Source organism: Bubalus bubalis, chromosome 13 (assembly GCF_019923935.1).
Source record: "Bubalus bubalis isolate 160015118507 breed Murrah chromosome 13, NDDB_SH_1, whole genome shotgun sequence".
Classification (NCBI taxonomy): Eukaryota; Metazoa; Chordata; class Mammalia; order Artiodactyla; family Bovidae; genus Bubalus; species Bubalus bubalis.
The window spans coordinates 71,206,803-71,223,572 of NC_059169.1; the positions used below are offsets into that span (position 1 = coordinate 71,206,803).

At 41.1% G+C, this 16,770-nt stretch overlaps 1 protein-coding gene across 9 annotated transcripts in view; it reads left to right on the forward strand.

The window, feature by feature from the left end:
* The first annotated feature begins 537 nt into the window (after positions 1-537).
* The window catches only part of RCBTB2 (RCC1 and BTB domain containing protein 2), a 42,901-nt gene continuing 26,668 nt past the window's right edge, over positions 538-16,770 (forward strand). Inside the window, exons 1-3 of one of the 9 annotated variants that reach the window (XM_044926976.2) lie at positions 538-676; positions 9,702-9,800; positions 14,735-14,785. In XM_044926976.2, the coding sequence (XP_044782911.1) occupies positions 14,735-14,785 (51 nt within the window). In that variant the 5' untranslated portion in view covers positions 538-676; positions 9,702-9,800. The other 8 variants (XM_006063599.4, XM_044926978.2, XM_044926975.2 and 5 more) reach the window with 8 other exon arrangements.

The window sequence follows — 16,770 nt, forward strand, 5'->3', positions numbered from 1 at the left end:
TACAAGAAATGACTGCAGATCAATAAACGGAGAGCACGGTTGTTCCAAAGGACCCAACGTAACCTTAACGTACCTAAGTCACCGCCTCAGCTCGCATCACTCATTATTTCGGCCTTTGGATTAGAAAGGTATAGGACTTCAGCCCCACAGCAGTGAAGGGAAAGCAGGGAAACCGTGTAGAAGTGATCTGAACTCCCTAATGGAGGGACCACCAGTCGAAAAGCCAGCTCTGGCTTGGGAAGAGGTTGCCCCAGCATCTTTTGTGCGCCTCATCCTTCCGGGTCAGGCATCTCCGAATTCCCAAGACTTTGGGGACCAGAAGCCTGGAGAAGGTGGGGTGTGTCCACAGGGGAATCCCTGAGAAAAGGGCAGAGGTGCACACAGCGGGGTAACCGGTGCCCAGTCCTAGGGGTCCGTTCACAGGCGAGAAAGGGGGCGGGGGCGGGGGCGGCAGGGGGGCAGCGGGGAGGAGGGGCGAGGCGCCATCGCCCGGCCCCCTCCCCTCCCCTCGGGTCCGCTCCCCTCCTCTTCCCTCCGCGATCGGGCATCCGGGTGCATCCCGCCGAGGCCCGGCTGCTTCTGGGGGAGGCGCCAGCTGGATGTTGCGCCGGTCCCCCAACCGAGCAGTAACGGCGACCCGGGAGGCCGAGCGGATGTGGTTTGGGCCTGCGTTGAGGTAAGGGCAGAGGGGATGGCACAGGAAGCCAGAAGGGGGCGCCGGGCTCGAATCCGGCCTCTCGCAGGTCCCCCCAGCGGGAAGCCACCTCTCCCCGCCCCCCGCTGCCCGACCTCGGGGCGCGGCAGCTGTGAGAGTAGCCCCTGGGGCGAGAGCCCCGCCCGAGGCCGCTTGCTTAGGCGTCTCTGCGCGTGCGCAAGTCCTCCGGCGAGGCCTGGGCGCGGGGCTCGGGGGCGACAGTCTTGCCCAGTACTAGGGCCCAGGTGCCGGCGCGCGTGCGCACAGCCGCGGGCGGTGGCAGGTCGCGCGCCCCTGGGATCGTACCCCGACCCAGGTCTCGTACCCCGACCCAGGTCTAGGATCGAGGCGGCGTGAGGTGCGCATGCGTGAGTCGCTGGCGGAAGTGGCGCGGCTCCGCGAGGGTCGCGTGTGGCGTCTCGCCAGGGCTCATCACCCGCCTGGAGGCTTTTCCTCCTTATGCCAGCGCGGGTGAGGCAACTGCCTCGGGGCTTCGCCTTCCTTTCCCGCTCTCCGCACCTCCTTGAAGCTGCGATTTTCGTTTCCGTCACCTCAATCTTGGGTTTCCGCCCTGTACATCTGTATTTCCCCCAGCTTCCGGCCCCGAACCGGCTCGCTAAACTTACTTTGCCTTCAATGTTCGGTCCTGATGTCAAGGGATAGTGCAGGAAGTCTGAGTAAAAGCTAGGCTAAGCTGTTTGGGAACTGCTGTGGGGGGGTGGGGAGAAATAGCCTTCAGTCTTTATTTTAAACTGGAAGATACTTGCCCTGGAAGCAGAGATTTTTTGAGACGCTGAAAACTTTCCAAGTGCTCCGCCCAGGTGGAGAAAGAACTTCCTGCCCGAGTTGGAAGGCGAGTTCAAAGGGAACTTTTTGCTTTTTGTTCTTTGGGAAATTACATAATATGGCTGAACAGCTCGAGCACAGGACTGTAACAAAACGCATGTCGAAGAACTGACTGGTACTGCGCTTGGCGACTTAATCTTTGTCAGAGCTGAGTAAAAGGGAGTAGAGTTCTCAAACAGAGCTTTGCCACGAAGCTCTTTCCCCCTGACTAGGAAGTGACAGTCACTGTTTGATGTTTATTGAGCCTCCTAGCTTTGCACCTGTCTAGTACTACGTTCCTACTTGGCTTTGCACCTTCCTGGGCAGTGGTACTTAGGTCAGTTTCGTGACTCCTGTGTGTTCTTGGAATGATTTTTAACAATATTGCTGTGTGCCTTGTAATCTGATATGATGTGCTGATACAGCTATTTGGAGGCTGGAATAGAAGCATTTACTATCAGAGAATCTGAGTACTCCAGGTGAAATGTAATCTCTCTTTTCGAGGGCGTTAGGCGATACACACGTTATTAAGTGTGGGTAAAAGCAATAGGGGGCTTCCCAGGTGGCGCTGGTGGTAAATAATCCATGTGCCAGTGCAGGAGACCTAGGAGACCCTGGTTCCATACCTGCGTGGGGAAGGAAAAGGAAATGGCAGTCCACTCCAGGATTCTTGCCTGGAGAATCCCATGGAAGGAGGAGCCTGGCTGGCTACAGTCCATAGGGTCGCAGAGTCTGACAGGACTGAAGGGACTTAGCACCCATGCACGCAAAAGTAATGGATACCACATTCTTGCACACTCCACTCATTCTGCACAGGCCTTACTGTTGTTTCTGGACTTACCAAATCTGCCTCCACCCTCAGCATTTTCTCCATACTCAAAGTTCACTTAACCCTTCTACCCAAATCTGCATGGCACCCAACTTCATTAATTGGATCTCAAATTAATTGCCATCACTTCAAAGGTGACTACCTCATCTACAAAGGCACTTCTGTCACTCACCATCCCCTAGGCTTTTTTTTTTAATCCTCTATTTGGCTTTGTAGCACTTATCACTCTTTTTTTTTTTTTTTTTTTAACATTTATTTATTAGTTTGTCTGCCCTGGGTCTTGGTTGTGGCACTCTGGATCGTCTGTCTTTGTTGCTGCATGTGAGATCTTTAGTTGCAAAATGTAATCTCTTAGTGGAGTTGTGTGAGATCTAGCTTCCTGACCAAGGATGGAACATGGGCCCCCTTCATCGAAAGCATGGACTCTTAGCCACTGGACCACTAGGGAAGTCCCAGTAGATTTTGTTAACTGTGCACATGAAATTGGTATTTAGCTCTAGAATATTTTATACTGAAGCCACAATGTAGATTCATTCATTCATTCAGAAAACATTTTCTGAGTGACTAGTTTGTATAAGATTGTCTTAGGTGTTTAGAGTATGTCAGTGAACAAAATAGACAAAGATCTCTTTCCTCTGGAGCTTAAATTCTAGCAGAAAATGATTAACAACAAACATTTAATTATTTATTGTGCTAGAAAATTTTAAGTGCTATAAAAAAATGAAAAAAAGGAGAGCAGAGAAAGGGAAGTGAGAATTTAGATGTGGGTTGCAATTTTAAACAGCGTGGTTATGCTAAGTCTGAAGGATAAACTGAAGGTGACGTTCATGGTGGAGAACTGATTTTTAGCATTGAATTATCCTTCTGGGAAAACTTTTTTCCCCCACCATTCTCTACTTAGTGTTTCATGGGACCACCACAGCATGTCCATTGTGGCTAATGTAACTGTCCTTTGTGATAGGTGAAAAAAAATCTTTTTCAAAAACTTCACAATATTCATGGTTTTACAGTTTAATGCAGCACATCAGATGAAGAGAGTGGGCTTCTTGAATGGATAAGATGAGCCAAACAAATACTACAGATGGGTGGAGGAAAAATGTGTATTCTCTTCACATTTTACTGCACTTTGCAATTGTTTTCTTGATGTCCCTCTGACTATGGATGACCAGGTGAAGTTGTTTTGTATGAATAGTCATTGATTTTCTTTATTTGAAACTGTGTTGAAGAGTCACCTGATATGACATCATGCTTTAAGGTACTAAATTATTGCTCTTAGAGGTTTCTCAGTGAACCAGACAAGCCTGGCCAAATTGCAGTACATAATTAAAGGATGCTTAGAGAAAGGCTGATGGAGAGGAACAGTTTTAGAAAGTGAAGTGTTTTTCCCTTTGGGTCCTTTACTTAAGTGGATTACAGACACTGTGTTTAAACATCAAAAGCTATTAATCTAAAACTATAAATGTAGAGTACCCAGGGGATTTGCTGATGACTCTAGGAGTTTGTCATATTTAATTTTGGATTTATCACATGGCTAAAGTGAAATTAAAATGCCCCTAGGATGCTGTTACCTTTGAGGTTTACTGAAATTGACTTCCTGTAAATCAGAATTGACCAGGAAAGATTTGAGAATCTCTTTGAAAGGGAATGGAATTATGGAATGGAATGATCAGGGTTGCAGTGTGACATCAGGGACTCCTGTTCAAAGCTGAACATGGAGGGCTGAATGAGGTGTTTTGTTTTTTTTTTAAATATGTTTGCTTGTTTGTTTTTGACTGCACAGGTCTTCACTTTTGTGCAGGGGCTATTCTTTGTTACCATGCCCAGGCTTCTCATAGCCGTGGTTTCTCTTGCTAGGCACACAGGCTTCAGTAGTTGTGACGCACAGGCTGAGTTGCCCCGTGGCATGTGGGCTCTTCCCGGCCCAGGGATCAAACCTGTGTCCACTGCATTGGCAAGTGGATTCTTAACCACTGGGCCACCAGGGAAGCCCTAAATGAGGATATTTACTTAAAAGGAGCAGGTAAACTTCCTTCTCTGAAAGGGATAGTCATAGTGTCCTTCAATGGAAGGCTGGAAGGATCCTCCTTGCTTTCATTATTCAGAAGGGACGTTTGTCTGATTCACGTGGCGAGCTCATTTTAACATGAAAGTCTCCAGGGAATTTAAGACATAACAGTTTTTTTCAGCATTAATCTGACATTGGAGTGTACCTTTTATATATCTCAGCCTTGCTGATCTAACCTGAACTCATATCTAGTATGTATATGTCCCCATGGAAGACATTTTGAGCTGACATGTACCAGTGGATGATAGTATGTGAGTAAATCATGAATTGTGATCACATTATAATATATTCTGTATTATGCTGAGTGTATTTGACTGAACAGTGTGAATTGCAAATGGAAATGAGCCAAGGCCAAGGGTTGTTGGCCTTGTTGAAGGCCATGTTAAAGTTACATTGTGGGGCAGAGATCTTTAACAGGATGCTATTTAATAGGCATGTTAAAGGGCTTAAAAAAATTATATTAGATCTATAAGGATCTAAATTTCAAATGGATTTACAAATGTCTCAAGTACCTGTTCATTTTAGCTAGTGTGTGAAAGTGAAAGTGTTAGTTGCTCAGTTGTGTCCGACTCTGGTTCCTCTTTCCATGGTATTCTCCAAGCAAGAATACTGGAGTGGTAGTCATTCCCTTCTCCAGGAGGTCTTCCTGACCCAGAGATCAAACCCAGGTCTCCCGCATTGTGGGCAGATTCTTTACCGTCTTGAGCCGCAATCTAAAAATATTTGTATAGTTAATGTTGATGATTTTTCATATTTGAAAGTGGCAGTTTTGCCGTGCTTCTCTGAAAAGATCAATGCTGATAAGCTCGGTAATCTCTTCCAACTAAATGCAACTTTGCTTTGGATTGAAGATCTGCTTCATCACTCTTTGTGAAATATGGAAACTGTTTACAAATGAAATCATTAAAATGGCAACTGTGTTTCTGTGTTTCATAAGTCATTTTGCTGTTTATCTTAAACATGTGGCAATACCATTCCCTTTGAAGTTGTGCTTTGGTTTTAGTTGGGCCTTTAGTTTTTCAGGCTTGTCCATCCTGTCTATAATTGACCCACTTTAGTTGGCAGTTTTATAGGAGGGATCTTACTGTCATTTGTCATTGGTTTATGACACCTCATTTTCAAGTGGAGGTAAGTTATGCCTACCATTCTTTTTGGCAAGGGATAATTGGGATCATGTTTAATTATCTTATATTACATTTATACATTTTTATATTACTTCTAACTTTCAGAAGACATACCATTTAAGGACTCAGGTAAGCATGCAGGTGGGCACCGTCGTTACTCCATTGACATTTACTTGGTCTGGAGCTCATTAACACACTGATTCTGTAAGCTGTATGTTGGTGTCCTAAAAGACATTGGTTTTCCTTCATGCCCTATTTCTTTGATTATAAAAGCATCATCAGCTGTGTTGCCCAGATAGGCAGATTTGTTGAAAAAGCGTTGAGCATTGTATTGCAAGAAAACTTTTTTATATATTAAGTTTCTCAAGTATAGCTTTAGAGTTGATTTCATACTGTGAAGTTGAATTTTGAAAATATATGACACTGGGCTTATTCTCAGTCGTGTCCGACTCTTTGTGACCCCCATGGACTTCTCCATGGAATTCTCCAGGCCAGAATACTGGAGTGGGTAGCCTTTCCCCTCTCCAGGGGATCTTCCCGACCCAGGAATCAAACCAGGGTCTCCTGCATTGCCGGCGGATTCTTTACCAACTGAGCTTTGAGGCTTTCTCTGCAAAAAAATAATTTTCTTATTTTTCATTTTTCTTCTGGGATCACTTCTAGAGAACAGGTACCGGCATTTAGGAGCTTCTAATTAACTGCACAATAACAATTTCCATGGAAAATGCATTCTCTGATAGATAGTGTGTCTAGTTTATTAGTGCTTAAGGCCTATGCTTACTACTGGGTTGGGGTAATATTGACACAGGCAGCTATGAGCTGGAGATCCTTTTGCTCCATGTTATTTTTATTTTTTTACATATTTGCTTTCAATTTAGTGCCTCCTGCAGGCACTAAATCAATATCTGTTGAATGAATTAGGCAAATGAATGTCCATTTATCAGTTTAATTAATTAGGTCAGAGGTATTATCAAGTAATATGATACAGTGCCATATTAACAAACACTGAATAATACTGATTACCAGTAATAACATGTAGAGATTGCTTATTATATGCTTTGTACAGAAAAATGAATTATTTGATCTGTTCTTCAAGAGGATTAGGAATGAGTATGTTTATTGTGTTCAGTTACTGAAAGACTGTTGTCCTGTCCACTGATCTTTAACTGTGTTATTATTAAAAGTACAGATAAAACTCTCAAAATACAGTATGTACAGAAAGGAGTTATCTGTCCCAAACAGGGATAGTTTAGAAATAAATTATTGAACTATGCAAGTTTAGAGAAACAGCCAAAGTAGGAAATGTCATGCAAAAGATTACCTAAGTTGATATATATTTGGTTTTGGAAGTTACTCTTGTGGGAATTTGCTGGTGGTCTAGTGGTTAGGACTCTGTGCTTCCACTGCAGGGGCCATAGGTTCAATTCCTGGTCAGGGAGCTAAGACCCCACATGCCATGTGTTGTGGCGGAAAAAACGAAAATTACTCTTAAAAAACTTGGAACGTTGGCTCTTGAGTGTCTTGTTTGGAACCTCTGAAGGCAGATGTCAGTAGCAGGAGCTTCTGGCTGGAAAAGGTACTTATTCTTCTATTTCTTTTTATATTGCAAGGCAAAATATCAGTATGTTAAAATTCCATAATAACATTGTTCTTTCATTACATTTCAACAAAATGAGGAAATGCATAAGAAACTATTTTTCAAAGCACAACGCACTTTTTAATTTGAGTAATTCAGTAAATACATGAGCCAAGTTATATATCCCAAAATACACATAAGGAGAAAACAGTAAAGCAGCATATATTGTGGGTATCATATGGGGTGATCTTATGCCGTGACACTGTCACTGTGAAGAAGAGCTTCCCGGTGCAAATGCCAGCCTCTGCCCTGGGGCTCCCTCCTGTTCAGAAATGGGGGAAATTTGCAAGCAGAGTGAGAGCAGAAGTAAAATCACATTGTAATGCACTTTTTTCCTATTTCAGATCCTTCTTCCCTGGCATTTAAGATACTCTCCTTTTTCTATGTTATTGAGTTAATATCTTCCTGTGCTGTTGGTAGAATTTTATCTTATGATGAAAGAAATTGTGGTTTATGAATTGTCAGTATCAAGCCTTCATTGAATTCCTATGTTCATGGTAAAGACAGTATTAGAATGGTTTATTCTGATTCTACAATTTTGTTTTCCTTACTGTTGGGTAACCGTATCCTTCCTTCATACTCCGATGATTAACTTAAGCTTAAAATCTTGAAAATTTTCTTGTCAATTGGAAAAACCAAATTACACTAATTCATTGATAGAATTACATGGCAAATTTTGCCTTTGGCATTACCTCTGGTCTGAACTTTGTTATGAAAACATTTCCATCAAAGTCCAGCCATGGGTATGTCAGTATCCATTACACATTAAAATAGTATTGTTTTCTGCATGTTTAAAACTTTATCAAATAGTGTATCATATGCAGTATTCTATGACAGTGATTTTTGATCAGAATTGTTTTGGAGACTAATCTGTGTTGATTCTAGATAATTTAATTGTTGTGCAGTATGTACGTTTTGTAAATTTTGTTGATGGAGCCTGTTGATCAGTTCTATGCACTATTTCTAATGTTTTCCTATTGCAAACAATTTTGTATATGCTCTAGAGTTTCATCTAGGCTAATGTTTTCCAGGACGTGACTTATTAATGATCTTGAAGTTATCTTAGTGGGCTGAAACCAACATTGTAAAATTAAATAGAAAAAGATAAATTAGGGTAGGAGTAGAACTGTTGTCCAGTCGCTGAGTTGTATCCGACTCTTTGTGACCCTGTGAACTGTAGCATGCCAGACTTCCCTGTCCTTTACTATCTCCTGGAGCCCTTCACTATCTCCCGGGTAGAATAGAATAATGTAAAATAGAAAAAAATAGGAAAGAGGATATCCCTTAGTATCTCATGTAGCAAGGGTAAGAATTATTTTGTGAAACTTTTGTTTCAGGTACAGATATGTATCAAAAAAGCTTGAAAGATACTGTTCTGGTCTAAATATTGTTGCTGCTGCTAAGTCGCTTCAGTCGTGTCCAACTCTGTGCAACCCCATAGATGGCAGCCCACCAGGCTTCCCTGTCCTTGGGATTCTCCAGGCAAGAACACTGGAGTGGGTTGCCATTTCCTTCTACAATGCATGAAAGTAAAAAGTGAAAGTCATGTTCGACTCTTAGCGACCCCATGGACTGCAGTCTACCGGGCTCCTCCGTCCATGGATTTTCCAGGCAAGAGTACTGGAGTGGGGTGCCATTGCCTTCTCCGCTAAATATTGTTAAGTTGCTCTAAAAGTAATTGTACCAGTTTACATTCCTTCCAGTAATATGAGTAAAATGTGCCTTTTGATCTTTATCCTCACTAACACTGTGTATTATCCCCTTGAATTTTGCAGATCTGATTGGTGAGTTCTATCTCATTGTGATTACATTTCCATGATACATTCTGTGGATATGTTTGTTAATTTCTTCTTCTGTGCATTGCCTCTGTCCTTTTCCCATTTCTAAATTGGATTGTTTGTCTCTCCTTTTCTGCTTTTGGGTATTCTTCATATATTATGGATACAAATTATTTGCCAGCTATCAGTTATATATGTTGAAAATATGTTTTCCAACTCTGTGGCATGTTTTTCCTTTTGTTCATTTTGTCTTTTATAATGCCAAAGTTTTAAGCTTTAGTGTGGTAAAATTTACCAGACTTTTCTTCGTGGTTTGTGCTTTTGTGTCTCAGTTAAGAAATCTTTCCCTGCCCTAAGGTTGTAAAGATACTTTCTATACCTTCTTCCAAAATTTGAAAAGTTTGCTTTTTTCCTTTTCCAGTTGGTTTCCCTTGCACTTTCTGTGTTGAAATACTGTAGCTTAAACTTTAAGTGTCTTTTGGTAAGTTTCAGTGTCCATATTGTTGAAGCCTTGTCCCCAAACTTATAATATCTGAAAGTTATATTTTATAATATTAATTCTTTTTATAATTGAGCACCTCAACTGCTGACTTTCTAATAGTAAATTTAAGTGATACAATTTTTAAACTCTATTTTTCTCAGATAAATACTGGCTTTTTGAAGCCAGTGGTATGTTCTATGCAAGATGGTATGTTCTTTTTCTTTTCTATTTTTCTGTAATAGAATTTATTTATGTATTTTTGTTTTCAGTCACATTAACCTTACTCTAGAACACAACTTCACAAAAATCTAGAAGGAAGGGGATTAAAGATGACTGAATACTGGGCTCCAGAAATTTAAAACAATCAGGTACAAACATTTTTGGAGGGAATATTCCCAACCAGTCAGTACAAAATGAAACCATCTGTAATGTACACAAGAAAACTTAAAATATCCCTGCAGTACAGGGGAAAGTCCCAAGATCGAAGGCATTGAAATGAATCCTGGCTCCAACCCTGCCTGGCTGGTGACTGTTGGTCAAAGTATTGAAATATGTCTGTTAAACAGAGGCAGTGATGATATCTGTTTCTTTTGGCTATTATAAAGATTAAATGAGATAAGGCACTTAGTGTTTGGCAATAGTTTGGGTAACTATTTATTTTAACTATTATTATTGTTCCTGTTATTTAGAATTCATATTTATCACATCATTGATGTGGTATTCTGTATGTGTATTAATGAATTTTAAGATGTATATGTTGATATATTACTATAACATTGTTATTAATAATAGCCAGGTGAAATCAAATAAATAACAAGATGAGATGATTATAATCCTCACATATATTCCACAAACTGTATTCTTCAAGTAGTGTAAATTGGGGAAGCTAGTTTTCTCTATTATATTTATATCACATCGGAATAATGTTAAAAAACCAACCAGGGAATTCCCTGGTGGTCCAGTGGTTGCGACTCCACACACTGCCTTGGGTGTGCGTCCAATCCCTGATTAGAGAACTAAGATGCTGTAATATGCGACAAGACCAGAAAAAAGAAAAACAAAACCCATTTTCCACAGTGCTACAGATTTTGACATTTTTTTCATAGTACTGCATAATAGTAATTAATTGTGAACCATTTTTAAATCTTCAAAGGCATTCCGACAAAAATGAAGTTAATATTATATTTAGTGTTAATTGAATCTTACTGAATGTGATTTCTTTGAGTATGGTAATTTTCATCTGCCATACGTGTAATTATGTCTTAACCTGATTAGTCAAATAAATGGAATGGCCTGTTTTACACCATTCCAATTTTTAAAGAGTTAAGATAGTTGCAATTAATCAAAGACACTGAGAAGAGCTATTTTTTTGTTTCCTTGAGCACCCAGGATATGCTGGTGTTTAAAAATTTCTATTAGCTTATACAGAGTACTTTCCAGGATACATTGTTAGGTGAAAAAAATAGATCACAAAAGAGTATGTGAAGTATGCTATTTTTTGTATAAGGAGGAATTGGGAAATAAAAACACATAAATATATATACTTATTTTGCAAAAAGAAACAAATTGAAACATGTAAAATATCATGTATGAAAAGAAAAAAAAAAAAAAGAAACAGAAACAAACCAGAAACCAGTGAAATTAGTTATCTACAGTGGTGGAAGGATGTGGTGGGGAAACAAAACAAACCCCAGGATTACTGTGGCATGATCTCAGCATATTAGCAGGATTTCCTTCTACTAGGAACAGAGGTGTCCCGAAGTCCAGCAAGAGGCAGTCACTTCTCTAATTAGATCCGGTTTCTTTCTCTTGTTTCTTTTTTTTTGCCTTTGAATTCTCTTCCTCTGCTCTTCTCCTTTGTCTTCTCTTCCCTCACCTATCTTTTTATCTTTTATTCCAATAAACTGGGGGCAGCTATGGAAAAGATCTTTCCAGTTAGGATGAGGCAAAAAGAGAAGAAACTCCAGTATAGACTGTCTGCAGTCAACAAAAGGCTGTATTCAAAAGATGCTTTCAACAAATATCTTGTGTTTTCCTCTGAGCCGCGTGTTGTGGTGGTAACAGCAGTGGCTGGCTCATGATCCCCTCCCTTTTTTCTGTTTAGTTATAACTTACCTGTTTATCTTTGGCTGTGCTGGATCTCCGTTGCTGCTCAGGCTTTTCTGTAGTTGCAGAGAGCAGGGGCTACTCTCTAGTTGCAGTGTGTGGGCTCATGGTCCCCTCTCGGAAGGAGCTTGCAGATTAATAGAGAAGACAGATGATATAGGAATAACTGCCACATGAAATGATTTTTTCCATATTGGCAGCCAGATCAAATTTTAGAAATTTATAAGTGAGGAAAGTCTAAGTGATCCTTTTCTCAACAAGTGTATTTTTTCCAAACATTAGAAGTAATGATTTGTATTATTGCCATCGTTTGAGTAACTATTATTCTGAAAGTATCATTTATTATTCCGTATATGCTAAGAGACCTTTTTATAGCTGAAGAAAACATAATTTTACCAGTATCCTCAAGTGAATATAAAACATCGATAAGTACACTGTTAAGAGTTACTCTTATTTTGGTGATTGCTTTTATCTATTGCTAGGCTCTAACTGCTTGTAGGTAACAAACTTCAAGAAAGATGTTCCGATGTTAGCACTTGAATTCTGGGTTTTATCTGAGTAGATAGAAGCCAACCTAGTAAATCAGAGTGTCAACATTGTTTGACATGATTACATTAAATTGCTTTTAGGGGGAGAGAGAATATTTATTCCTATTTATTTTTAGTGATAATTGTGTAACAGTTTAACCAGATTCCAGACATCCTGCATATTTTGTGACAGGGCTGCTTCTGCTGTTACTTGTATGTGGTAGAAGGTAGTCATTGTGGAGACAGTTAATTAAGGCAAGAACATTCAGTGCGATGGCTACATGTTTGGCGGCTGTTTTTTCAGATTTTTTGTTAAGGTCTAAGGTAACACAGTCACATTTGTTCATTCATCCTTTCGTCCTTTTCATTCGTTCATTTTTTTCCCCCACTTAGCAAATCATATACTCTTCAGTGAAGCTGAGAATTGATAAGTTTGCTCTTCACAGAGATTTGGAACTTTCCAGTCCCAGAGGAAGTTTGACCAAGGTCCAAAATTTATTTTTTCTTATCTCTAGGAAGTAAACTCTGAAATGAAAATTTTCTACTCATTCCCTAGTAGATGTTTATCTTCTACTAGGGAATATACGTTTATCCTGGGATTATTTTACACACCTCTGCTGAAGGATTCTCATCAGAGAACAACAGTTAAAACATTTTTATGTTTTATAGCTGTTAACGCCCATGCCCCAAACTTAATTCCCTTCACTATATTTGAACTTAGCTTCTTTTCTCTGTTAACTAGAAAAGTGAAAAGTGAAAGTCACTCTGTCGTGTTTGACTCTTTGCGACCCCATGGCTGTATAGTCGATGAAACTCTGCAGGCCAGAATACTGGAGTGGGTAGCCTTTCCCTTCTCCCGGGGATCTTCCCAACCCAGGGATTGAACCCAGGTCTCCCACGTTGCAGGCGGATTCTTTACCAGCTGAGCCACAGGGGAAGCCCAAGAATACTGGAGTGGGTAGCCTGTCCCTTCTCCAGCAGATCTTCCCAACCCAGGAATCGAACTGGGGTCTCCTGCATTGCAGGTGGATTCTTTACTAACTGAACTATCAGGGAAGCATTAATTAGAAGTAAAGTAATTTTAACCTATCCAGTTTCACTCGACACATGGTATCCTGATTTTACTACATACTTTTTCCTCAGGGACTACACAGAACCATGGAGGACTATGTGGAAGATGAACTTTTCCTTCTCTGTGTTCTCTATGGAAAAAGTGGCAAGGTTAGAAAAATCATGCCCGTGGAGCATGTATTTTCTGTCATGTAAAAGAAACTTTGTCAAACAGCTGTTGGTCATTCACTAGGAAGATCAGTGAGCTCGTGTCTTTCTTCGCAGGGCTCACAGTGTAGCGGCTGAGACGCTGGCAGGTCACTGTTGTGGGCGTGCAGAATGCCTGGGGCCAGCAGGGGATGTGGGGATTGTCCGAGGGTTAGAGGAGGGGTTCCCAGAGGTGGTGACGTTTGAGCTGGATGAGGAGGAGGCCAGCCCTACTTCCACAGATAATGCTGTTTAGTCTCTCAGTTGAGTCCAACTGTTTATAACCCCATGGACTGTAGCCCACCAGGCTCCTCTGTCCATGGGATTCTCCAGGCAAGTTCTCCTGGAGTGGGTTGCCACGTCCTTCTTTAGGGGATCTTTCTGACACAGGGATCGAACTCGTATCTCCTGCATTGGCAGGTAAATTCTTTACTGCTGAATCACCAGGGAAACCCTCCACAGATAATGCTGTCCTACAGAAGGGTCTGGGTTGAACAATGTTTGCTCCACTGCCAGAGATTTAAAAAAATAATAATAAATTCAAAATAGTTAATCTTCAATGATACATCCTTAATTCATCGCAGATATTCTTTATTTCATTTCTGTCACAATCAACCAGCTTAACTCTCGTCAGTGTCCCAACTAACGTTGAAAGTTTCACATCTTTCAGCAGGCACATCCATCTCCATCTTGTGTTGATTTTATTAAATTTATGAAACATCTTTTCAGCGTTAACAGCTTAATGTTAACTGCCACCGTTAACTTTCATTTTTCTGTTTTCCACTTTTTAGAAAATATAGTCAAAATGCGGTAAAAGACGTAAATCATTATCACAGCCGGCATGGTGTACAAGACAGCACTGTGAGCCATAGACAGCAACCCCAGCCATAGTACTGCTGTGCGCTGAGTTGAAGTGCTCGTTTATGAGCTTCTGTAGGAGAGTAGCTTGAAAAGCAGTCTGTAGAACCTGAAAGTCTTACAGAATATTCATAGAAGATTTCTTTGTTGTTTTCTGGGAACAGATTTGGTGAAATAACAGGCTCACAGCATTAGCAACGAAATTACTTTATTACATGGTGTTATGCTGCCAGAAAATCCTTAAAGGGTGAGGTATCTGCTGTTATTTTTGAAGGTTTTTTTTTTTTTTTTGACTATGCATGCCTGCTATGTAATCTTAATTCTGTTTTTGTATGCTGTATTGTAAAATTGCATTGTGGCAACTTAATAATTGTCCATAGTTAAGTGTCATAATTCTCTTGTCCTTCGTATGCATGCAGGAGCAGAGTTAATACGGAGAGCACACACTCAAAGGAATAATGCATTTTGGTATCTAACTTTATGGAGATGTATTTCCTTAATTATGTTCTCCTTGAGCTAATAATAAAATTTCACCACTTTGCCTTTCCAAACAGATGCCCATGAAAGATGAGAGAGGTGACCTGGATGTGAGCAAAGTAGTGAAGGTGAGCTGGCCTAGGGTTAATTCTCACCTGTGTTGGTGAGTTGTGTAGGAAAAGGAGGGTCCAGGCCAGGATGCAGATTCCGGGGATGTGATCTTAACGATGTAAATGTCAAGCTTTCATGCCCTTGTAGTGTATTTTTCCCCTACAGATTTTTTAATTGCCCACTCTTGGCTCCTGCTCAGCCAATCCCTAACTTAACAGTTGGGTCCAGAGGTGGTTGGGTGCCTTCTGCAGAGATGCCTGCTGTCATGCAGGTTGGCCATGGTGTGATTGAGGCTCCTAAAGTGTGTGGATCTTTACGTACACTCTTACTGTATACAGTGTATGCGTGCATAGGTGCTAGGTCACTTTAGTTGTGTCCGACTCTGTGCGACCCTATGGGCTGCAGCCTGAAGTATGTGTGTGTATGTATATATATACACACACAGGGAATGGACTGCAGGAAACACAAACTGGGATCAAGATTGCCAGGAGAAATATCAATAACTTCAGATATGCAGATGATACCACCCTTATGGCAGAAAGTGAAGAGAAACTCAAAAGCCTCTTGATGAAAGTGAAAGTGCCGAGTGAAAAAGTTGGCTTAAAGCTCAACATTCAGAAAACGAAGATCATGGCATCCGGTCCCACCACTTCATGGGAAATAGATGGGGAAACAGAGGAAACAGTGTCAGACTTTATTTTTCTGGGCTCCAAAATCACTGCAGATGGTGACTGCAGCCATGAAATTAAAAGACGCTTACTCCTTGGAAGGAAAGTTATGACCAACCTAGATAGCGTATTCAAAAGCAGAGACATTACTTTGCCAACAAAGGTTCATCTAGTCAAGGCTATGGTTTTTTCTGTGGTCATGTATGGATGTGAGAGTTGGACTGTGAAGAAGGCTGAGCACCAAAGAATTGATGCTTTTGAACTGTGGTGTTGGAGAAGACTCTTGCGAGGCCCTTGGACTGCAAGGAGATCCAACCAGTCCATTCTGAAGGAGATCAGCCCTGGGATTTCTTTGGAAGGAATGATGCTAAAGCTGAAACTCCAGTACTTTGGCCACCTCATGTGAAGAGTTGACTCATTGGAAAAGACTCCTGGTGCTGGGAGGGATTGGGGGCAGGAGGAGAAGGGGACGACAGAGAATGAGATGGCTGGATGGCATCACTGACTCGATGGACGTGAGTCTGAGTGAACTCCGGGAGTTGGTGATGGACAGGGAGGCCTGGCATGCTGTGATTCATGGGGTCGGAAAGAGTCAGACACGACTGAGCAACTGATCTGATGTAACTATATATGCTCATGATTATGCCAGACAGAAGAATGTATTTTTCTTCAAAGAACAAAGATGCTCAATTCCTTGAGAGTGATGTTAAACACTTACTTTAAAAAAGAATATTTAAAAAGTGCATTTTATAAATTATCAGTTTTCTATGAAAAAGTTTCCCCATAGAATTAGAAAAAAATGAATTTTGATGACTCACCTCCAGCAACCAGCCTTCTGGCAGAGATTTAAAAAGCAATATTCACATTTGTGTTGTATTTAGGTTATATTGTAATTATTTGTTGTCTATTAAGTTGTGAGCTCCATGAAGGCAATAACTACGTATTTTTGTCTTGGTATCTGATACTTGGTAAATGTTCATTGATACCATCAGACCCAATGTTCTCTCACCCAGTAGTCTTCTTTACCAAATGTACCACTGCAGGTGATGTCCCAGATCCACACACCGGAATCCCACTGGTCAGTAGAGTTATGGGTTGGGTACCATAGGTTTTGTAGAAGTGGGCCAGGAGGCAAGCTCAGAACTAATGATTTGTAGATAAGTGTTAAAGAGCTGGCTGGATTGACAGCCAGATTCTAGGCTTCTAGTTCAGTTCAGTTCAGTTCAGTTCAGTCGCTCAGTCGTGTCCAGCTCTTTGAGACCCCATGAACCGCAGCATGCCAGGCCTCCCTTTCCATTACCAGCTCCCGGAGTCTACCCAAACCCATGTCCGTT